This window comes from Protomyctophum parallelum (genome assembly GCF_964188405.1).
Source record: "Protomyctophum parallelum genome assembly, chromosome: 20".
NCBI lineage: Eukaryota > Metazoa > Chordata > Actinopteri > Myctophiformes > Myctophidae > Protomyctophum > Protomyctophum parallelum.
In genome coordinates, this window is record NC_139718.1 from 7,827,864 (window position 1) to 7,851,920 (window position 24,057).

At 41.6% G+C, this 24,057-nt stretch overlaps 1 protein-coding gene across 1 annotated transcript in view; it reads right to left on the bottom strand.

Annotated features, from left to right (window-relative positions):
* Positions 1-9,493: 9,493 nt before the first annotated feature.
* LOC310878439 (calpain-2 catalytic subunit-like) overlaps positions 9,494-24,057 on the bottom strand; it is a 16,210-nt gene continuing 1,646 nt past the window's right edge. The window contains exons 4-22 of the mRNA XM_083792769.1: positions 23,839-23,957; positions 23,572-23,705; positions 23,214-23,391; positions 20,391-20,465; positions 19,177-19,265; positions 18,566-18,637; positions 18,148-18,308; positions 17,183-17,358; positions 16,299-16,310; positions 15,982-16,190; positions 15,366-15,408; positions 15,089-15,256; positions 14,318-14,375; positions 14,050-14,111; positions 12,359-12,427; positions 11,772-11,850; positions 11,122-11,238; positions 10,339-10,391; positions 9,494-9,801 (exon numbers count right to left, since the gene is read on the bottom strand). Of these exons, the coding sequence (XP_083648895.1) occupies positions 9,775-9,801; positions 10,339-10,391; positions 11,122-11,238; positions 11,772-11,850; positions 12,359-12,427; positions 14,050-14,111; positions 14,318-14,375; positions 15,089-15,256; positions 15,366-15,408; positions 15,982-16,190; positions 16,299-16,310; positions 17,183-17,358; positions 18,148-18,308; positions 18,566-18,637; positions 19,177-19,265; positions 20,391-20,465; positions 23,214-23,391; positions 23,572-23,705; positions 23,839-23,957 (1,901 nt within the window). The 3' untranslated portion in view covers positions 9,494-9,774. The remainder of the gene's footprint in view (positions 9,802-10,338; positions 10,392-11,121; positions 11,239-11,771; positions 11,851-12,358; positions 12,428-14,049; positions 14,112-14,317; positions 14,376-15,088; positions 15,257-15,365; positions 15,409-15,981; positions 16,191-16,298; positions 16,311-17,182; positions 17,359-18,147; positions 18,309-18,565; positions 18,638-19,176; positions 19,266-20,390; positions 20,466-23,213; positions 23,392-23,571; positions 23,706-23,838; positions 23,958-24,057) is intronic.

Consider the following 24,057-nt stretch of genomic DNA (forward strand, 5'->3'; position numbering starts at 1 on the left):
CCCTATCTCTAAGGGAGATGCCAGCCACCCGTCGGAGAAAACTCATTTCGGCACCTTTTGCTCCTCTGTAGGCAGTTTTGCAATAACATTACAAGAACATTAGGCCTAGATATAGATACAAACGACCACATGGCCTACTAATGTTATCTGTAGCTGTGGCTGATGATTGATTAGAGCTTGTGCAATAAAGGAAACAGCCACATGATGTCAGTGTTGTCCACAAAATGAAAGCTTAGCTTTCATTCTCCCATATCAGCTGTATACAAAAAACTAGCAAGCCCCTGATCTCACTTTCTTGAACCCATGCATGTCTCCTGCTCACTCACAATTAAAAAACATAATAGAATAAGGCCCAGCCTCATGGTGAGTGTTTAGTAATGAATCAGCCTATACCTATAGACGCCATATGGCCTTGTGGTTAGGATAGGTCAGAGTCTGATCTCCGGCCAAGTCGTAACAAAGACTATAAGCTTGATGAAAAGTATTTACTTAAGTACTGTACTTAAAGTACAAATTTGAAGTACCTACCACGGGTCCTTGTACGGGACCTACCACTGGTCACGGACAAAGTCCATTGAACTTCCTGCCCTGAGCTATCCTGTATAACTATCCTGTATAACCCCGGACAAAAAAATTGAGAACCCATGATTTCTCAACGTTTTTGGCTGGGGACCCCCGGAAATGCTTTGGAAATGTCTCGGGAACGTTTCATTCAGCATGCCTGGCTGTCATATGGCCTGTTTGCCCCTCATAGTCCATGTCTGACTCATCGCTATCACAATCACTAAGGACTGGACACCATCTTTCTCACTATTTCTTATGCTCCCTTGTCTGGGAGCTCATTTTCACCCAACATAATAGAATTTGATCCATGGATTGGTTAAACTAAAAGAAAACACAACGAGATGTGTACTAAAAATCTTTGTCCTATCTTTGTCAAGATACTTTATTATACAACAGGTCGTTTCGAGGAAGCGATCTGATTGGTTGAAACATGCAGCCTCATATAGCCTCATAAATGAAGAACATAATTATGGTCACTATTGTAGCCTGCAGGAATAAATGGGTTAAAATCTATACGTATTTTATCATATATTTTAAGAGTACAGGACTCATACTATATCAAAACCAATGTATTTTATATTCGGTGGATAATAGCCACGAGACCACAGGCACGTTTTTGTTGCAATCTGCACCAAACGTACGGCACACACTGTTAAGGAGTCTGCCACGAGAAATGTATTGTCACACACAAAGAGCAGATGCACTAGCTTTATCCAGAGTTACTTAAAGTTAGCAAATTGAACACATACATAGAACGCATAGAGACAGTGTAGCTGCTTGATCTGAGCAGGAACATTAAACTGATACCAACCATGGCGGTTGTCTTATCAGTTCAGTCAAACAGGGACAGTATGTGACAGAGAGTGACAGCTGGACTTCATTTGCATGTCAAATTAAGTCCATTGTGTCACAATGAAGCTACAGATCACTCGCCAGCCCGTCTGCATCTGTGGTTCTCAACATGTGGGTTGGAACCCCCGGCCTAGAGGGTCCCCATATAATGCTTGGGGGTCCCCAGACAACAGTGAATTGACAATGTAAGGACTTTTAAGACCTTTTTTAAAAAGTAAACAAAATGAAAAGAAAAAAGACCATTGCTGCATCAAATGTAATTTTGAACAAACCATACTAAACTCCTCGCAAAAGGTTTGGAAACTTAACTTTGGTCGATTATTACTCCCCTTTAATAATACCACTTGGTATAGTATATTATTAATTTTTTTATCGTTGATTAGTTCCCTTTACAGCGAGGTACAGCATAAGGACCAGGCTTTGTGGAATGAGCAACACAGCTAAACGTGTGCGTAGTGGTGCCTCCAAACAGTTTGCCAAATTGGCAAATGCTTGTTATTCACCCCTTGCTTTGAGTTGCTTAGTTGATTGGATGATTCCTCCTACAGTAGATTCCTCTCTACTGTAATTCTGCAAACTGTTAATAAATATTTCAATAAATCAATCAGTCACTCTAGCACATACAGCACAGCACACCCAAGCTGATCCCACAAGTGTTGAATTGGGTTGAGGTCTGGACTCACAGCAGGCCATTCCATCATATCCACTCCCAAATTCTGGAGGTACTCTGTGATGATCCCGCATGGCTCTGTGGGGGGTGAGTGTTAGGTCCCCGATTCTGAAGATATGGGATTGCCACTGGCTCCAGAATATCATCCTGATATTTCACTGCATACAGATTGCCTTCATTGATGACAAGTTCTGTTTTGCCTGTGAGAGAGATATCGCCCCATACCATGCCAAGCTGGTGTGGATATTCCACACGCTAGTTCCCTAACACTGTGTGTGTAAAATTTATAAAGTGTAAAATTAGCCAATATGTGTGGGTTTTGTCCTCATTACTGTGGGAGAGTGCAATCATTTGATCCACTAACTAAGCAACTCAAAGCAAGGGTGAATACCAGCCATTTGCCATTTTGGCAAATGTTTTGGAGGCGCTACCCACACTAACACGCTGTGTTACTCATTCCACAAATGTCTGGTCCTTATACAAGCTGTACCTCGTTGTAAAGGTGACTAATCAACAATAAAAATGGTTTACAATACCAGTAGGACGCCTGAGGAGCATGTCTTGAGTGTACAGGGTTTGATGAGGTCAGATCAACATATGGAATGTCAGAACAGGTCAGCTCCATACAGTATATGGAAATCTAAGGGTGATAGCAGGGACATTCTCTTGAGTGTACAGGGTTTGATGAGGGCCCAGGTAGGGCCGGGCCTTAATTTTTCGGGCCTGTTGAGAACTCTAGTTATCGCCGGCTGCCGGGTGCGGCTGCACTAATAACTTTGGGGCAGGCCCGTCTAGAGTTTGAATGGAAAGGTGTAAGTCAAAAGGTAGTCATCGAAGAGGAATGATGGATTTATTCCTCCAAGTCAAGGGAATAACAATTTGAAAGCATCACAATAATAGTTTACACAGGAGAGCAGATGGCTCTCCACTGTCCGGACCAAGGCTCTCTCCTCAGTGTTTGTGGAGATGACTGATTTAACCTGTTGTGCCTTGATCAAGTCCATGCACAACATGCGCAGCCACACCCAGCTCTGAGTCCAGTTCTAGTTTGACTAAGGCCAGGTGCAGTCATCCTCCCTCTCACACTGGTCAAATTGTCAAATCATATTATAAGAAAGAGGCAAACATTTTTTATCTACAGGCACACAACTTAATTGCTATCTGCCATTATCACAATGTGTAATGCCTCAAACAAAATGTAACGCCTCAACTCCTACACATCCAAGTGCTGAGAAGAAGTGTTTGAGAACCACTGTTCTTTATGAGCAGTCCAGCAGCACACTGTTGGATGAGACACCACACCTAGAGAGACACGGGATGACCTTTTACGCAGAGCCTGGTAGTCGATTGTCACTGAGGGGGCTCTTGTTTTACAGGCGACCGGATTAAGGTTGGTGAGGGAGTTGGTTTTAAAAGGACTCTATTGCGTGTAAACACGTTAATGCGTGTCAATCAGACATAGTGAATTATAACTGAATTAAGACCAGCTTCTTTTCCAGTTGCCATGAAATATGCTACATCGGGCATGGAGGAGAACATGAAATAGGCTACATCGGGGCAGGGAGGAGAACAATAATGGACGTGTCTTTACGCAGTGGGACTGATAACGGTTTCTAACGGCAGTGGCATTGTCTGGTACCTACAATCTTTAATATGTAAGTAAATGTATGATAACGAGGCTGGTCCTTGTCTGATGAAATGCAGTATAAAGAGAGAAGAAACTGAGCTGGTTCGACGCAAAGCACCGAGGAGCTTTTCATCACCGCTGACAAACGGCACATCTCGGAGGATTCATCTACCCAGCAGCTTTTCTACATCAGCATGGAGAAGATCAGAGTGTTCGCCCTCCTGCTTCTGTGTGTGGCTCTGCTCACTGTCTGCAAGGTAAGAGAGGATAATAATAATAATAATACTGACTGTGGTCTGCGAGGTAAGAGCTGCTGAGCTCCTGAAACAACTACAAAGTTAAAGCTCAATCTTTTTAGGTCTCTCCAGCTCTTTACTTAAAGGTATATTCAGTGATTTCACTCAATTCAAATATCACTTATTTTTTTGTTTTGTTGTGATAATCCTCTCTACTATAGAGTGTGCTGACCATATAAGGAGTTCCTCCCTGTCCCCAGTTAACCCCTGGGGGTCAAAAAACCTTAGGTTTCGTTTTTGGCTCTCTATCCTGATTGGATGAAAGGCTTAGGTCCCAGCCAAAAACGAAACCTACGGTTTTTTGAGTGAAATCACTGAATATACCTTTAAACCTATACCTAAAATATAGTTTCAGGTGGGACATCAATTTCTTCCAGTCAGGGGGAGATAGAAAGATTTACCCGATTTAAAATGTTTTGTGTTCCAGTTCAAATTGTTCCAGTTCCAATTTCTTTATGCTCTATCCTGTATGAGTTCTCTCACCTGATTGGATAAAATTGGGAAAATGTATTTTGTTTACTAAAGAGCTGGAGACTATCACGGCGCCTATCACAATATAGAGCTATTTAACACTGTTAGTACTGAACAAACAATATAGCAATGAATGATTACTATCACAATATAGACCTATTTGACACTGAACAAACAATATAGCAATGAATGATTACTATCACAATATAGACCTATTTGACACCGTTACTGAACAAACACTCTATAGCAATGAATGATTACTATCACAATATACTGTAGAGCGATTTGACACCGTTAGCCTACTGAACAAACACTCTATATAGCAATGATTACCATTTACTATTTAACAAACTTTAACTTAATTACCTGTTGCATACAGGCTACAGCATACAATCCAAGCAGAGCAGCAGGTGCCCTGATGCTTTTATTAGACATCTCCGTCTGCTCTGGAGCGGAGCTCAAGAAATAACACGCCGCTGAATTCAGCTGTGTAATACGCTCAGTGCACATACCATGATGTGATAAACTGTGTGATAACTTAAAAATGCCTTCTATTTACAGGCTGAAGAAGAGATGGAGATGGAAGGACAAGAAGACCACCTGGCTTCTGTTGAGAAGAGAGCTCTTCCAGAAGTAGGTCCCCCCTCCCTCCCTCCCTCCCTCCCTCCTCTAGGGGGGGTCGGGACTCGAACCCAGAACCGTCTGCTTCACCAAGCAGTGGGACCCCCAAAAAAACAGATCATAAAAAAGCACATCTCAGTTTGGGTTCTGGGCAAACACCTAATTAATCTTTTGCCTACGGAACTCGCCTATCGGCTATAGGGAAGATTTAAAACAATTGGGAAGAAAAAGAAAAAAGTATAGCGAATATTGTAATATTGCTTAATTGATCTCCATGTCCAGCGTCACTCTCTCTGTGGACAGAACACTTATTTATTATTTATTATTATTTTATTTGAGTATTTCCAATTTCCAATACTTTTACTTCTACTCCAGTACGCCTTGGATCCAAATATTGTACTTTTACTCCTCTCAAAACTTTAGTTACTATGTAGATTTTGATTATTATTACAAAACATAACTTTAATTTCGGCCATTTGAAACTAGCTGATCTACAATCTCACAATGCTTCACGATGCGACACATTGTGAGCTTGTAGATCGGCTATGTTCAAAAGATTTCTATACCTTTGGGCACTTTTGCATAATGAGTGCTTTCCACATTTTGATGCCAATACTTTTATACTTTTACTCATGTACATTTTGAATTCCGGACTTTTACTTAAGTAGTATTGCAAAATAAGAAAATCACACCCGTGTGAACTGAGTGGTGCAACTCCGTGTGGGGGTCCCCGGTGGGTCCCCGGAACTTCCAGACCCACAGGAACGTGCCCAGGGTGCCAGCCTGGTTCCGGCGAGCCTCCCCGCGTCCGAAGCGGTCGAGAAATGACAGAGTTACTGTGTGGGCGGAATTAGCATTTAGCAGACACCTCTCTCTCCCTCTCTCTCTATCTCTCTCTCATTAGCAGGCAACAGTATCTCTCTCTCTCTGTTTCTAGCACAACAGCGCCACTTTTGCCCCTACTGGTACTCTAAACATAGGGACATGTACGTGGACATAGGGACATGTACGTGAACATAGGGACATGTAAGTGGACATAGGGACATGTACGTGGACATTTGTTGGTTGTAAAGTGTCTTGAGACAACTTGTGATTTGACACTATAATAAAATTGAATTGAATAGGGACATGTAAGTGGACATAGGGACATGTAAGTGGACATAGGGACATGTAAGTGGACATAGGGACATGTACGTGGACATAGGGACATGTAAGTGGACATAAGGACATTGCTGTTCCTTGAAGTGGTTGCACCACTCAACTGTTTCCACCACTGACTGTCTGTCCTCTGAGGACAAAAAATAAATAAATAAAAGGGAAGAAGAGAGAGGGTTGTGGGGTAAGCAGATCAAGAAAGGAAAAGAAAGAAGTTTGAGTGCTTTTACCACAGAACGTACAGGTAAGTAAAAGCGCTGAAACTTTCTTTCTTTTCCTGCCATGATATTGTAGTCATGATTCATGAATGTAAATCATAACAACATTGTGTGTGTCGCCGTGTCCTTCCCAGTGTCGTCCGAACGCTGAATGTAATAAGCACAAGTGCAAATGTGCTGAGGGAGCTGACTGTGTCAATGACCCAAGTACCTTCTTCTCCAAGAAGGTTTGTCGGAGTGGACTTCCAGCAGTAAGTCCTTTTTTGTGCCTGTACATATATGTACACAGACACACACACACACATTCAACATCTTTATTTGCGTTCACATAACTAAAGAGGTCTTGAGAGTGTAAAATGAAACCATACGTATATAGCATATAGTGTGGTAATCATGAATGTTAAGTAACATGTTGTGGTTCTGTTTCATTCATCCTCAGTGTGATCCCACCCAGGACTGTAAGAAGGGCTTCTGTAAATGCGAGGAGGGAAAGGACTGTGGGAAAAACCCTCATGCAACAGGCTTTTCCAGCATCTTTGCCAACATGGTTTGTGTGTAATGAGTCCCAATGTCACTACATCATAACTGCCACCAGGGGGCGTCAATTGGGTATGGCAGGATATGGGAGCTGCCATACCTTGGCCCCAGGGGAAAATAAAAAATTACTTTGAAAAAGAAAATCCATGAATGTCTCTTTGTCTATCTGTGTTGATTATTCTGTTATTAAATTACAGTAAAATAGCTAAAAAAATGCAAATTTGAACAAAATTATCGTTTTCACAAGGTACTATTATATTGCCCAGCAATGCCCACAACATGTATTTCCCCTATATCAACAAATTAAATTATATATTCCAGGGGCGAGCATTAGCAGGCGCGCAATTTCAAGATTCTGTGATAGCTGGGTCCAAAATCAACAAGATCGTCCACTTGGGCTCGCCAGTCTATTTGCAATGAATCTAATATTAAAGTATATGGTTAAAAACCAAAATAAAAAGAGATTTTCCAATGGATTATATTAATATTGGGTATGCTAAATAACAAAAAAAACTTCTGGAAAGGCATCATTTTCAAGATGGCGTCCACGATGGCTGCCGTGAGCTCAAAATGCCTATAAACTGGGATTTAATACATAGAAAATCATAACAATTATGCACTTGGTGACAAGTTTTAGATTTTTGGCATGGTGTTAGGTATGGACATAAGGTTTTCAAAAACCATCGCAAACGAGTTGGGCTCGCCCCCTATAGTGGTCCATTTGCAATTATTCCTATGTTAAATAGGCCAGCATTGGATACAAATATCACAGCAATCAATATACAAAAATCACAGCACTCCATCTTTAACAATAATGTGGTGTGTCGATGGGGTTTAAGTGGTGCAAATCTTTGAATATATTATTTCAGAGCGAACGTTTTTAACTCTAATCTTTGCTTCTTGGGGGAGGGGGGGGGGTCCTTGACATGAAATATAGGCTGAGAAACATGTCAGGATATGGATACTGTCAGGATATGGAAGACATTTTGTAGAATATGTTCTCAGGTCTGAATGGGTTTGATTCTGAAGGGGGTAACTATTTCTAAACGAGAATGACTGGCACGCCGTGAATTATAATAGCTTTAATAAATGAATAAATGAGCTTTAATAAATAATAATAAATGCATTGATCCAAAGTAACAACAGAAGTATACCTTGCTACGGTAAAAAGAAAAGTGTTCAAATCTGTTCAAATTCTACAGTGTAAAGAATAGCCTATAAGTTTAGGGATAAGGGGTAAGGGCACTGCAGTTGGACCCTTCTGCAGGGTCCATTTGGTTACACATGTACACTCACTGAGCTACAAATGGTTCATGCCTCTGCTCAGATTATGAAATGACTTGATTGATTGATTGAAATATTTATTAACACTTTGTAGAATTTACAGTACATTTTAAGCACAAACTCAATACAAAGACTGTCAACTGTGAGTGGACGACCCAATTAAGCATTACACTTGTTTACAACAGGGTCCACATTGTTCAATTCATCAAAAAAAGTAGTGGCGCACGATATATAATCGGTATAGTTTCCTTTCACCAGAAATAAAAGTAAATAGGCTACAGTAAAGTAAAACATTATTTGCCTGCAGCTGTTTTGTAAACATGAGTAAATATTGAAAATACCCAATATACCAAATACTTACTAATTGTAGCAGAAAAACAAAAAGAAAAGAAAACCAAAAAACAAACAATCTTTGTCATGATGGCTGGAATAGATATAGCCTACACATCATAGCACATTCTAAAAACAATTAGATGTTTTAAAGCTGCAATCAATAACGTTTTTGTTTGAATGAAACATTATTTTAATCAATCTTCACGCTAATACAATGGTAATATGCAGAATTTCTATGGTAATCAATCAATCAGTCTGGTAGGACACCTAGTGGTACATAAGAGGTACTGCCTGGAGTTCAACGTTGATCAGGCGTTGCCTCAGAAAAAAAACAGTCACCAGAAAAAAGTAAGGGTATTTTTGATGAATCTTGGTGGGAAATTTGGTATATCGTCTTTATTGGCCTAAAATATTGTCTATATATAGTATACATTCATGAATCCACTTGCTGACCTCATCACATTTGTGCTGACCTCATCACATTTGTCATGACGTCTATGGCCGTTTTTAGCCCAAGGAGTGTTTTTTTGTGCAAAACTAATGCTTGGAATGGATTCAGAATCATGAAAACCCCCTAGTTTGACATGACTTGTCACATGCTACTGAAAGCATAAGGAAAGTTTGACATTTTTGACATTTTTGCCTGCCATAGGATGTTAATGAAAAAAACAATTGCCCAATAGTGACAGGCGGTCAGCAAGTGGATTCATGAATGTATGTATATAGACAATATTTTAGGCCAATAAAAAAAGACTATACCAAATTGCCGACTTTAAACAAAAGAAGGCTATCGGCGGCCGGACTATCATGGTTAAAATGGAGTTTGAATTTACAACGGGTATAATAATAATAATAAGTAATAGCATCAAAATCAGTTCAATTACTTGACTTGGCAATTTGAAAATAGGCGGTCTACAAGCTCACCAACTAGCCTATGCAACGTGCAGTGAGATCATAGACATTCCATAAACAAGAAATAAACATTTTAACAACACAGATCTTTTATGGGGGTCCCTGGAACAAACTTTCAAGAATGGGGACCCATCTGAAAATAGGTTTAAGATGAAAACAAGGTTTAAGACAAAAACATTAGCCCCCCCTTTTTGACAATGTTTCTTGTGTCCGTGTTGTTCACTCCTCATCAGTTTATGTGTACATGGAGATATACATCCACTGGGGGGGGGGGGGGGGGGGGAGAAAGAAAAGCATGGTTGATTAATACAAGACATTGTTTTGGTTGGTTTGTTAGAGAGGGTTTGTATCAATAACCTGACTCTGCCAGATGGAAGAAGCTTGCTTCACGGGTGCAGTACTTAGTTCAGATAGTACTTGGTTTAGACTAGTCATTGGTTAGACCAGTTATTAGTCCTACAACCTATCTCAAACCCTCACCCAAACCTAACCTTATGTCTAACCAATGACTAGTCTAAACTAAGTAGGCCTATGCACCCCTGCTTCACTAGTTGTATTGTGAACTTGTGTATTCAATCAGGTCAGGTTAGTGCATCAGAGGCCAGATTCTAAGAAGCTCAGAAAGATTATGAAAATAGCCATGCTGTGAGCTTGCAGATTGGCTATTTTCACTATTTTTGAAGAAAATCCTTTGTCCTTTTGTAAGCCTCATACCCACATACCCACATACCAACAGTATTGTATGTGACAATAGACACCTTTAAGACTTCTGTAAACAGCTGTGTCTGCTCCTCTTACCTCGGACTCTTCCAGAGACATGTTTGTTCCAACCGAGAGCTGTCTGAAGATTTCTGTTAAGGAAATCAAAACTGTGTTAAATTTGTCACGCTTTGTGCATAGAGCGTGCCATTCCTTATGCTTTCCCCTGGTTCCTCTGTGTTGTTTCCCTTCCCTTAAACCAATTAATCGGTAATCAGTAAAATAATATATTGGATTTAGTAGATATCTAATTTTTATTATAATTATGTTGACAAATTAATTAAAAATGCCTGAAAAATACTTTTGTGATGATGAATTAAGGCTGCAAATTTGTTTTCTGGGGAAGCTTTCAAAAGAGTCAATAGTTGGAAAAAATAGCGAAAATAGCAGGTCTAAAAGCTCACAACGTGTTGCGCTGCGACACGTTGAGAGCTTGTAGGTCAGCTATTTCCGGGGAGCAACCCAGCACTCTTTAGCTAGTGGAGATGCAGTGTGTATACGGCATGGATTTCTAAACAAATTTGTTCAACGCAAAATGCTGCGTTCAAGTTCAGGAGACTTCGGAGGAAAAAAAAGGAATTCTCCTGATGCTGCCTTCCGGCATGGCATGGAAAGGAGTGTGGCATTTGCATTTCTTACACCATGTAGTAAAATGCTGCATTCGTGGTCTGGAGAGGGCAGTTGTTTTACAGACGGGGTAAAAGGGCAGGGGCTGAAGCCCCCTTTGATGTCTATATGTGTGCATGTCCCTGCATGGATAATTATCATTCTGAATGAATGAACATGCACACGTTCAGTGGGAAGTGACAGAGCGTGACTTACCGCTCATGCAGTCCAGACGCAGGGTGAGGCTGATGAAGCGGTCCAGGCTCATGTGACCAGAGGGGGCGCCATAACGCACAGCCATCAGTTTGACCATGTCGTCACTCACACTCACACCTGGACACGCACGAGCGCGCACGCACAGACACACACACACACACACGCGCACAGACACACACACACACAATTGGAAAAATGATCCAGTAGTCCATTTTACACTTGGTTTCATGCTGAAAATAGCCGATCTACAAGCTCACAACGCGTCACAGTGCGTCACGTTGTGAGCTCGTAGATCGGCTATTTTCAGCAAGCGTAAAAATCTGTCATTACGACGGCATCAAGGCCCCGCCAAAATACATTTCAGTCGACAAAATCAACTGTAGATTTAGTCGACTAAAATCGTATGATATTTAGTCGACAAAAACTAGACTAAACAGTAAACACTAAAACATTCCAGGTGACTAAAATATGACTAAATAAAGTTTTATTCCAAAGACTATGACTAGACTAAAATAGAAATGTGCTGCCAAAAACAACACTGTGGTCTAGTTCAGTAAGCTGCAAAGGGCCTCATAGATATACTGTAGTTGCTCCCTATGTGAATGATGTAATAATACAGTGGGTATTGAATAAAACGCTTGACAGATTACCTGCAGCCATGATTGCGTTTGGCAGCTCAGTCAGTAACAGTGATCCTGTCTGAGAGACAGCCGTCTTGAAGAAGATAGCCTGGTGAAGAGACAGCGTTTTAGTTTAGTTTGTCCAAAGCAGGCTTATTATTTAGCCCATTCTGGACGGGAAACCCCTGTTGGTGTTCTAAGCATTATGTTTAGCCATTGAAAAATAGAAGATATTGTATTTGTAGGTCTGCTTTTTTTTTGAAAAATCGTGAAAATGTGGTGCAAATCTTTGAATGTATACTGCTATGAGGGTAGATTCTGCCAATGCTTTTCAATGGGAACAGACAGAGCACTTTTCTTTTTTTTTTTTTTTGCAGAATTCCGCAAATGTCAAAATAACATTTTATTCTCAAAGAATAATCATAGTAGAGCTTTAACTGAAATAAAACATAAATAAAAATGAGGCTTTCCAACAAACAACTACAGGTAAATAAAACTCTTCTGTGTGTTTACAAAACCAATTAAAATCATAGAGAAAATCCCAACTAGCTAATCATTCCACCATGTTTTAGATGAGATCAGAACTCATGTATTAAAAGTTGGAGTCATGTGCGTACCTTGTACATTGTCACTTTCCTCCACAGACGAACAAATTCATCCCTGTTCAGCTTGCCGGTGATCGATGTCTTTGAAGCATGAAGTTAAGGTTCATGAAAGGGTACTGTCTGTGTCACACGCAAACGGGCTGGTCCGAGTGTTTCGGGAAAATAATAAATAATAAATCTACTGGGATTGTTCCACACACAGGGTTTACAGAGAATGCATCAGATTTGGCAAGGCTTTTTCCAATCATTTAAATTGTAGCCTAAAGGCCTGTTCATACTCCAGTTTTTGGTGTTATAAGGTGACCACCGAAAATTACAACATGCTGCGGTGATAAGCGACTCTCACCACTCACCCAAACACATCGCTCTTGTTTTTACTAACCACCGTTTTGGTGGTCACCTTCTCACCTAAAACTGGAGTATGAAGGCCTATTCATAGTCTGGATTGGGATGAGATGGGTTGGGGTGGCGCGGTGCATCGCTTATCATGGCGCCGTGATGTCATGTTGTAGTTTTCGGGTGGTTACCTTATCACCTAAAACTGAAGGAGCAGTTAGACAAGTGCACATGATACGAAGCCTGCGTAGCTATAGTTCAGGCAGACAACCCATGAGCGCGCCTACCTGATCAGGTGCCTATAGTCTCATGCACTCTTTACCTGATCAGGTGACTATAGTCTCATGCACTCTTTACCTGATCAGGTGCCTATAGTCTCATGCACTCTTTACCTGATCAGGTGACTATAGTCTCATGCACTCTTTACCTGACCAGGTGACTATAGTCTCATGCACTCTTTACCTGATCAGGTGACTAGTCTCATGCACTCTTTACCTGATCAGGTGACTAGTCTCATGCACTCTTTACCTGATCAGGTGACTATAGTCTCATGCACTCTTTACCTGATCAGGTGACTATAGTCTCATGCACTCTTTACCTGATCAGGTGACTATAGTCTCATGCACTCTTTACCTGATCAGGTGACTATAGTCTCATGCACTCTTTACCTGATCAGGTGACTATAGTCTCATGCACTCTTTACCTGATCAGGTGACTACTACTAGTCTCATGCACTCTTTACCTGATCAGAGCGGCTACTTAAACCTACCTGCTCATTCCTGGCTTCTCTCCTGCTGTGCGGCAAGGACTGTCTAAAGAGGACAAGAAGCGAAGACCGTACGGGCGACGCCATGTTGCTCACATGGTGCTCCATGGAAGGAAAGAAACATGCGCAGTTGCAGACCAAGGAAGCTGAACGCGGAAGTGTTGGCTGCATAAAGCCCATTGCGCATGTTTCTTTCCTTCCATGGAGCACCATGTGAGCAACATGGCGGCGCCCTTACGGTCTTTGCTTCCCGTCCTCTTTATACAGTCCTTGCTGTGCGGTCGTGCGCCGCCACTGCTGCTGCTGCTGCTGCTGCCTCCCTGCCTCGCTTGCTGCTAACCTGCTGCTCATGAGGTTTTTTGCAAATCCCACCGCCTCCCCAGCATCCACCTGTAGGCTACTGTTTCTAGACCCCCCTGCATGGGGGTCTTATTCATTCCCTGTAATAGTATTTGGCTTATAACTTAAATGTTAATGTTACAGGGAATGAATAGGGACAGAACCCTGATGCCAATTCTATGCTTCATATATATCTATGCTCAAATTTAGTGGCCAGTGAGTGTACCATTTCTGCCGTGTGTGTTAATGTACAGAAGGATACGCCCATCAAAGCCACCATGCTGCGACAGCCGTCCAGGCTGAAGCCATCACCTTTCAGATCCCCTGAATGAGACGGAACACAACCAATCACAATTATGCGTTCAGCCATGTTCAAACACTTTTGGGGTGGGGTGGGGGGGTGTGTGTGTGTGTGTGTGTGTGTGTGTGTGTGTGTGTGTGTGTGTGTGTGTGCGCGCGTCCGTGCGTGCGTGCGTGCGTTACACAGAGTCCATTCATGTCCTGACAGGCTGTATAAAGGTTCCACACACCTTGAAGGATTTCCTTGTTTAGAACTTGTTGGAGTTTCTCTGCGTCCACCTCTTCATGCTTTAATAAGGACAACAAGACAACATGGCTTTGGTCAACTTATACTGTCAGACACAGTGTTCAACAATGCTTTGTCACAAACAACCCCCTGGGTTATATTAAGGTTCATGTTCTTTAGTAGCCTAATAAAGTCTAATAAATGTGATGTCTCCCCGGGATCCAAACTAGTGAAAATAGCAGACCTACAAGCTCACAACGTGTCACTTATATCAGTGGTTCCCAAAGTGGGGACAGGGGGGTCCCCAGCTAAATGATAGTTAGGAACCAAATGAACCCTTATGGGTCTGTAACTCAGATGGACCCGTTAGGGTTCGATTTGTACACTCTCAGAGTTAAATTAACATTGATTTTACAATATAAATTGGGGGTCCCAGAGATAGAAATGTCATTAACTGGGGGTCATTGAAATTAAACAGGCTAATTAGTATGAATTTGCGGATCCTTGGCATGAATAAGGGAAAATTCCCATAATGCTGTGGACACTTTGAAATACTAAAATATAAAAAAACACATATTACCCACATAAAACCCACAGGAAAGTGTTTATTAATTGTCTCCCAAACATCACTAAAATAAGATATGGTTGCAAAAGGGGTGAAGTGGCCCTTTAAAGCGACTGTTCATGTGAGCATTAGTGGTGACATGATGCTACTGAAACTGTAGACATTTACACTGCTGATGTGTTGATGTGTGTGTATTAAGACTTAAATCACCTGGTCAGAGTATTGTCCGAACAAGACTTGCTCGTTCCCATCATCATAGTCATCATCATCGCCATCAACATCGCCATCGCATTCAACATCATGAACGCCATCAACATCATCATCGCCATCAACATCAACATCATGAAGGCCATCAACAGTATCATAATTGTCTCTGGGCTGAAAATAGTACAACAGCTATTAAATTATGCTACTCATAATATCATTATGAATTATTCATTTCCCAGACAATCCTGCCATTGTATTATTTAGGGAGAATTTTACTCACCACGCTTCCAACTTGGATATCTTCATATTCATCAATGTTTTCACTGAGAAATAGATGACACACTTTAGGTTTTAGCGTAAAAAATCTGAGATATCAGACTACTGATGTGTATACATACACTGTATGTTTGGTGATATCTAATGTCGATGAGTGGGTTAGAACTGTGTGTAAACGGAGGCTGTGGGTTCAAATTAAGTTATGTCGTTATCGTAATATATATTAATAATAATATTGTTATTATGATGAACGACAATATCAGTATCGCAAAAAGGCAACAGTATCGTGATATATCGATACATCGTCGATATATCATTCACTGGAAATCACATTTTTTCAAAGCCTGTCAAAGCAGGAAATTCAAAAGTATATTTTAAAGACATTTTAAAATACATTATATTTATACTCAGATATACTCCTAATAAAGAATTTCAGACGGAAATACATTTTCAATCAAGTTGTGCTTGTTTGTTTGAATACCCTTCTGGTAGGAAGAACAGACGACAGCCTCCTGTTCTCAAAGTCTACATGGCAGAACTACAGCCTTTCTGCAGCCTAAATCAACAAATCGATCAACTGATTGAAATAACACGTATAGGTTTACAGCGTCTATACATACATGACATGGGTGTCTGCTTTGGTCAGGATGGACAGGATGAAAGAAGCCGTCTGGTTGGGTCTGAAGGTGGAGGGCACTATGACGTATTCACCAGGCTTCAACTGAAACAACTCCATCACCTCTCGTGCGTTCGTGTAGTTCTTGCTCTCAGCTACGGGTGTGCGGTATCTGAAGAAAGAGGCGGGGAACTTCCCTCTCTTTCCCCTGTACTGGAATCACGAATAAATATAGCATACAATGTATATCCACAACATGCAGTTACACAATTGAGAGATGTTTAAAATGTTAAATGTTTGGAATAAATTATAGTTTCTTACTTCTTCAGCCACCTATAGGGGGCAAAGAGAACAAGAACACATGTTGGGGAGGGAGGGAGAGAGAGAGCATATCATTTATCAAGTTTCACTTTGTAATATTGTAACTACTTGCAAAGAAGCTCTCGAAAGACGAACAAGATTGACGATGTAATTTGTCAATGTGTTGTCCAGCCCTGGAATGTATGGAATGCATCTGCTATATTATAACATATTTAAAATACTGCTTTGACGCTCATATTAAGTGTAGGAAGTATCAAGTTGTTTTTGAGGGGCGCTAGCCAATCCAATGCTTGGCTTTTGAAATCATGTCTATGGACTTTTAATGTTAGTTTAGAGCACTTTTAATAAAAATCTAATGGCAATACAGTCTATGGACTTTTAATGTTTGTTTAGGGCACTAAACACACTGGATTGACTAGTACTGAATCCAATAGTCTAATAGTACCAATATATATATATAAGGCCCCCTGAGAATTATAGGAACTCTTCGTCTCTGATTCCACCATAGAGTAATAAAAGGATAGAGACCGAACCGGAGCGTTAGGGCCGATTCATACTCCTATTTTACCGCTGTTTCGGCGCTGTAGTGCCGAAATGATTTTGGCTCGTCAGACATTTTCAGTAGCACCGAAGAGCCGACTTTAGGACGGTACCCGCCCCCCCCCTAACCTCAAATGACGTCACATTGTAGGCTCTACAGCGACGAACCGACTTTTATTCTGCTCTAAAATAGGAGTATGAATCGGCCCTTAGCCCCCGCGCATGGATTGGATTGCATTGGATTCCACACATACATATGACATCATCAACTTGCGACGGGGACCAGTCCTATTGGGCGCAGCACAGACTCTCAACCTGAAAAGGTGGAGAAGCGCCGAGCTCACCTCGAATAAAGCGAAGCCAATGTAAAGGTTTTTGACCAGGAGTCTGTTCCTCTTGTCAGGTTTTTGCATGAGAGACACCAGCGTGTTGTTGTTGTCATCGTTGCCCTGTTTCTCCTCACTCTCTCCTGGGAGACTGTCGATCTTGATCCGATACTGAGGATTGCTCCAGAAACTTTCTGCAGGGAAAGAAAGCATGGGGACAATGTTCAACAATTCAAGAGTGTTTTCCGTACCATCCAGTGGTGGGAAAAGTACTCAGATTATTCACTTAAGTAAAAGTAAAGCCAATCTACAAGCTCACAACGCCTCGCACTGCTTTGGATGCAATCGCTAGATCACTGGTTCTCAATGTGGTCCAATGGGGACCTCCCATGCTCAATGTGGTCCAATGGGGACCTCCCATGCTCAATGTGGTCCAATGGGGACCTCCCATGCTCAATGTGGTCCAATGGGGACCTCCCATGCTCAATGTGGTCCAATGGGGACCTCCCATGCTCAATGTGGTCCAATGGGGACCTCCCATGCTCAATGTGGTCCAATGGGGACCTCCCATGATGATCAATGTGGTCCAATGGGGACCTCTCATGCTCAATGTGGTCCAATGGGGACCTCCCATGCATGCGATCCAAATGGACCCTCATGAGAGTCGGGACATTTTGGTTCCAGTAGATTCCATTCATACGAGAGTACAATTAACACAGACATTTATATGGAGGTCGCAGAGATGAAGGAAACTAAATAAATAAATGATAAAAACGGTTTCAAATGTGGGTCTGTCTATGCATATCGATTTATGCATAGCAGCTATACAAGCTCAGAGTGCCTCACTTCTTTCCCGCGCTGTGAGCTTGTACATCTGCTATGCTAAGATCTTGAAAGAACTAGCCTATCATATACTGCCATTTGTAGAATCGGCCTCTGGTAGAAATGGGGTAAAAAGGGATTAAAAGTTTAACTTCTCCTACCCTGATGATTCGTGCACCCTCCAGAGGACAGCCCCGCCACCCATCTGCCATGGTAGAAGGATGGTTTCCAGTGGCAGGACGGGTCAGCATCCAAGAATTCAGGACGAAGACAGCAGATGTCAAGGGTTGCAAAGTGCTTACAGAAGTCCTCCAAGGTCATCCTGGGGGAACATTAATGAGATCCAAGGAAGTGACATATAGAATGCACGACTTTTGCTTTTAAAATAATAATATCTGGGACTTATATAGCGCTTTTCATAACACTCAACGACGCTTTACATGTGTGTGGGGGCCAGGGGGGGAACAACAAAAGGACAACTTTTTTCAAAAACAATTAAAAGAGTAAAACCAATAAGAACAGTACAGTTTAAAAACACATCAGCTTGGAAATGTTGAACTCGCACTTCACATTGCTTACCAAAACTCTCCATCATCACGCGCGGTATGGTACTCCCGATCCTGAGGGCTGACAGTCTGCCACAATGGAGACCTGGGAAGAATACTCTTATTACTATATTATACTATAATATATTTTGTAATATATCCATAAAACACTGTGGTGACGGGGGGGTGTGTGTGTGCGTTTGTGTGTGTGTGCGTGTACGTACAAACACATCACACACACACACACACACACAAGTGTTTGAAAGTGTGAGACTTTCAGTGCTGATTTAGACTACATTACGTAGTGAAGTGCAATAGAATATTCATATTCTTTGCAAGAACGTTTTTGCAAGACAAAATAAATAGCCTAAACAGTAAAGGGGAAAAGACCAAAATGTACCTGATAATCACACAGTCAACTTTTTTATTAATCAGAGCTACAGTCCTGTGCGGACTACAGTGCGGTATTAGCCGCGGTTGCTGTGCGAATAACCGCAGTTTGGGTGGATTTGGGTCAATCAAATATAACTATTAATGCTCCTTTTAGTATTAGTTCATGTTGCACCAAATATCTCTTTTGCGTCTTGAGCGAGAAAAGTTGAATGAATATGCACGACTATACAACATACGACGACTTATTCTTACCCATCGCTCCAGTCGCCTTTCCATTCTCCCTCACCCCAGGGGTTCAACAAACGCACAAGGTCCACCACCGTGTCCCTTCCACTCACCATCTGAACGTCACATTGGACAAATAAACCAGTGATGGATTGGTGACATATTGGACAAGTTCTCACTCTGAAGCCGTCCAATGGCCTCTATATGCACACAGCATGACTCTTCCTATAGTTACGGGCCCCTTCCCTATACTTCATTGGTAACCACCGATGACACTAATTAAGGCTCTGTTCCATTTAGTGTGCGGTGGTTCTCAAACTTTTTAATTTTCAAGGACCTCCACAACTCTGAGAGGGAACCATGTGTACCCTCTCAGAACCCACTCAAGGACACTTTGTTTGAGACACGCTGGTGTATATAGCTCACTAAGCTCAGTGTTTCCAGTGAGCCAACATGCACGACGACAGCACCCCGACTCTGTTTGACTAGAATGGAACAGAGCCTTCGTAGTATCATCGCCGTTCAACACCTGTGAAGGATGTAGTGAAGGGGGGGCCGCAGGTTCTAAGTTCCAAAATGGCGTGTGTGCATATAGAGCCTTCAGTGAGTGATGACGGTGACGCAACGCAGGCAGAGCTGCAGCCAAGCACTGCCAAGTGGTGAATGAGTCATTTGAAAGAAACCTTTAGTGAACCGATTCAAATGCTTCAGTACAGTGAAAAGAACATCAATGTCCATCTCTAGGGATCGTTTTCATCGTGTTAACTTATAATGATATCCATTCATTATGACTACATGCCAATAGAGCGTCGCAGTCCCTCCCCCTTTCAGAACAACGAGTGGCCCAGGAAATGAATCGCAATGAATTTTGACCATAGGCATTTCTTAAATTATTTATTTAAAGACCTTTTAAGCGTCGTACGAAGCCAACTCTTGTCGTGACAAATCATGACACACAATATTTTGGACCAAACAAATAATTACAAAGAAGAAAAACAACAAAAAAAGTGTTGTAACCTGTCGTTTTTTTTCTACTTTCTAATTCTTTGTTTGGTCCGAAAGATTGTGTGTGTTGTCATGATTTGTCACGACAAGAGTTGGCTTCATACGACGCTTAAAAGGTCTTTAAATTAATAATTTAAGAAATGCCTATGGTCAAAATGCATTGCGATTCATTTCCTGGGCCACTCGTTGTTCTGAAAGGGGGAGGGACTGCGACGCTCTATTCAAACGCACATTACCTGTTTGATTCCAGTGACAGTGTAGGCGTGGCCGTCCACCACTCCATTGGATGACACCGTGTTGGCAGAGGAATCCTACACAAGATCATAAAGACACAGATTATATGTCATTATTATGACATGTATGTCGTTAATATAAACGTAATATGTTGTGATATTAAGCACTATTTAAAAAACACATGTAAAGATCCCACTGTGGGCCCAGGCCGTAGCGTAACGGTCTGGGCACCGGACTGGTAATCCAGTCGCAGTGTGCCGCGGGTTCGACTCCCGGACCCGACACGGCCTTTACTGCATGTCATCCCCCCATCTCTCTCCCGTTTCCTGTCAGCCTACTGTCTGTCCCTTCAAAAATCAATAAAAGGCGTAAGCCGCAAAAAAATATCTTAAAAAAAAAAAAAAAGATCCCACTGTGTCGGGAGCTGATGAATCTGATATGTTGTGATATTAAGCACTATTTAAAAAACACATGTAAAGATCCCACTGTGTCGGGAGCTGATGAATCTGATATTTAACTTATATAACTTTCTCCTTTATTTAATTTAGAACATAATATGTTCTAAATAAACTAAATTATAACTAAACTATATTATAGTTAAAGTGTATATATAGTTTTCATATAGTGTCAGAGCTGAAATCGACATGGAAATATGAAATAAATGCTTAAACATGTAGCTAGGTGTAATGTTAGAGACCACAGAAGTGAACGTTTCAAGCCTGTTTTCTCAACTCGCTGTTTTTTTATAAGCCATATCTCCAAGACTGGTGGGTCGAACTTAACAACCAGTATGTCAATTTGAAGCTATGATTCCCTGCTTTCATATAAACATTTAAAAAAATCCAATGGCAGCCCCCTCAGTCAAATTTATTCTATTATACCAAATTTCCTCACCTCAGTGGCTGCCGGGCTATATGAACGTGTGGTGAAGTAAGTATGTACATTTTATGTGTATACTGTTACTGTAGCACTTCTCACAGTCTGACAGAGAGAGAAGCCCGTAACATCCAAATGATTAAAAACAACAGAAACGCAGCAAACATAAGACATTCCACAAATACTTGTTTAAACAGTCGTGTTTTAAAGGGATTGTGACATTAAAAAAAAGGTTTTGGAATTGTTCTTATTTTTTTTAGGTTTTCTAATCTCAATTGCACCCAAAAAACATGAACTTTTCACATTCAGTAGATTTTCTGTGATCTGGGGGTTTCTGGCTCAAACAGGTGCTCTGATTTGCCGGCAGTAAGTGACATCACTTACTGCAAATCCCATATATGTCAATGGGATTTGCCAGCAGATGTCACTGTTTCACTGTGTTGCCTGTTTTCATTGTAGCTCAAAAGTAGCTCCAACCCCAAAGAAAACTTCAGACCACAAAAAATCCACTGAATGTTCAAAGTTCAGGTTTTTTGGGTGTAATTGAGGTCATAAAACCTAAAAGAAAAAAGAAAAAGAAAAAGAAATGAATGTCATAAAACCTTTAAGTGGTTGTTAAGCATGTCCACAGAGGCTGCAGGCAGCTCTCAAGACTCGTAGAAGGGCATGCCATTCCTTTTAGTTTAGCGCGAACGTCCAGTTTACAGCTGCGGGACGGGGAAGCAGTCAGGGCTCTCTAACCGTTCAACTATGGCCGCCCAAACTGGCTGGTACTGGTACGAGGAATGACCAATGGACCTTGGTCAGCTGACCTTAGGGTCCTGCTGGGCACATTAACGTTGTAGCAGGTCAGTGGAGGATCCTGGACATCGCTAGATGCTTCAAAGTGAGGCTCTAATGGCAGCAGTGGTGGAAAATAACTTATTTTTAATATCACCCGAGAGTTTTGTCATAACTCTTGTCACATTTGACAATGAAAGGAGAATTTACGTCATAGGCCTATGTGTCTGAGTATATTCATTTTTTCATTGGATGTATTGGATGTACGATGATAAAAGCGCCCCTCACTTCACACGTGTATGATTTTTTAAATAGGGATTAAGTGTTGAAAGGTCCCTCTCTACTGAGCAAGACTGCTCACGCCCTCAGCGCTATGCTGGGTGAAGTAAAAAATGTCAAAAACAAAAAGGTATGGAATGCCCATCCACAGGTCTTGAGAGATGCAGCCTCTGGGGACATTTTCAACAACCAAGCATTTGTGGAATCTTTGTGGGACTTTTTGTTCTTTTGAATCATTTGAATGTTTCAACCTGTGTTTTAATTTATGTAAAGCACTCAAGGCAACTTTTTCACCAAAAGAACCAGTTCCAGAACTGGTTCCATTCTTGGAACCTTGGTGTTTCATGGAACTGGCAGGCATTTTTTGGTTCCATTTCCAAACCAATTCATTTCCAGTGGAAACACTCTGAATTGGTTCAATATTGGGTGGGGGAAGAAAATAACCGAACCGGCTCAACCTTGTTGGAAAAGTACATTCTTACTTAGGCCTACCTTTTAGGAAAAACCCATGTTTCTATGTCAGCGGTTCTCAAAATATTTCATTGACATTGACAATGAAATAGTGCGGCACCGAGTGCCGCGCTATGAGCTTGTAGATCTGCTATTTTTCAATAGCTAAAGTATAACATAATGCTTAAAACACAAAAAGGGGTTCGCGCCCAGCCTGTTCTTAAATTTAGGGCCTCCTCCTGTTAAGCCAGACCGAATCAGCCGTTATCCTCCTGTTGCCTCCAAGACGCTTTTCTTTTCACCTGACATCTCCATTTCTTTTTTTACTATAATTTTTATCCAACGATTTTGCAACCCAGTGTTTTCACCCAGTGCCAATTATCTAATGTAATCCTGGGCGCTACACTTCCTCTGCCAACCTGCCAATCTCCATTTCTTACCCCCGGCGGTGTTCCGCAGCCCATCAACGACCTGTAGTGGGCAGCTCTTTGCATCAGTGTGAAGAGGTCTAGAGGAGTTTGGTCTTTCAGCTGTACATTTATGTGGATGCCTCCAGTGAAGTCCACCAAGGCCTCTGAAGGCCTCCCTGAAGTCATGTCTGCGTAGGAGCCACACACCCTGGTATGGCACATCATGAGTACATAGAGTAGAGTCAAATGGAAATACATGAATTTCACCGGCATGTCTTTGGCATTCTACAGTATGAAAAAGATAGAACATGCAGAAAATTGAGAACGTCTCTACTTAACTGCAACAATGTGTGTGGTATTATTATTATGTAAAGTTTGAATCCCATACTTGGCATAGGCTTTCTCCAGCAAGGCAGGCCAGAACTCATTTGGGGTTTTGGAGTGGACGAAGATCAGTTTGCCATCAATCGTTGGTAGTTTGTCATCAATGATAACATCCACCCACTTTCCAAACCTCCAGAACTGAAACATGGACATGGAAGATAGGTTTCTAACTTTCCACGTACTGGCCGTCGCAAAAATGTTTGTTCAAATTGCAATAAATAAAGGTTCCAGGACCTCCTTGATACAATGTACTAGTGAAATGTCCGTTTACCCTGAAGTGGAACAGTCCACAGTATTCCTTGTCAAATGACTGCTCCGGTGGCACAACTTGCTTAAGGATGTCTTTCTGGAATGTTAATGCTCCAATAGACGCGAGTAACCAGCAGTTTCCTGAATGAAAATGATCACAGTTTTTTGACAAGTTTACGTCACGTGTGCAGTGACTGTAGAAGTGTAGAGCTAGAGTGACTTAACAGGGCCGGCCCTAAGC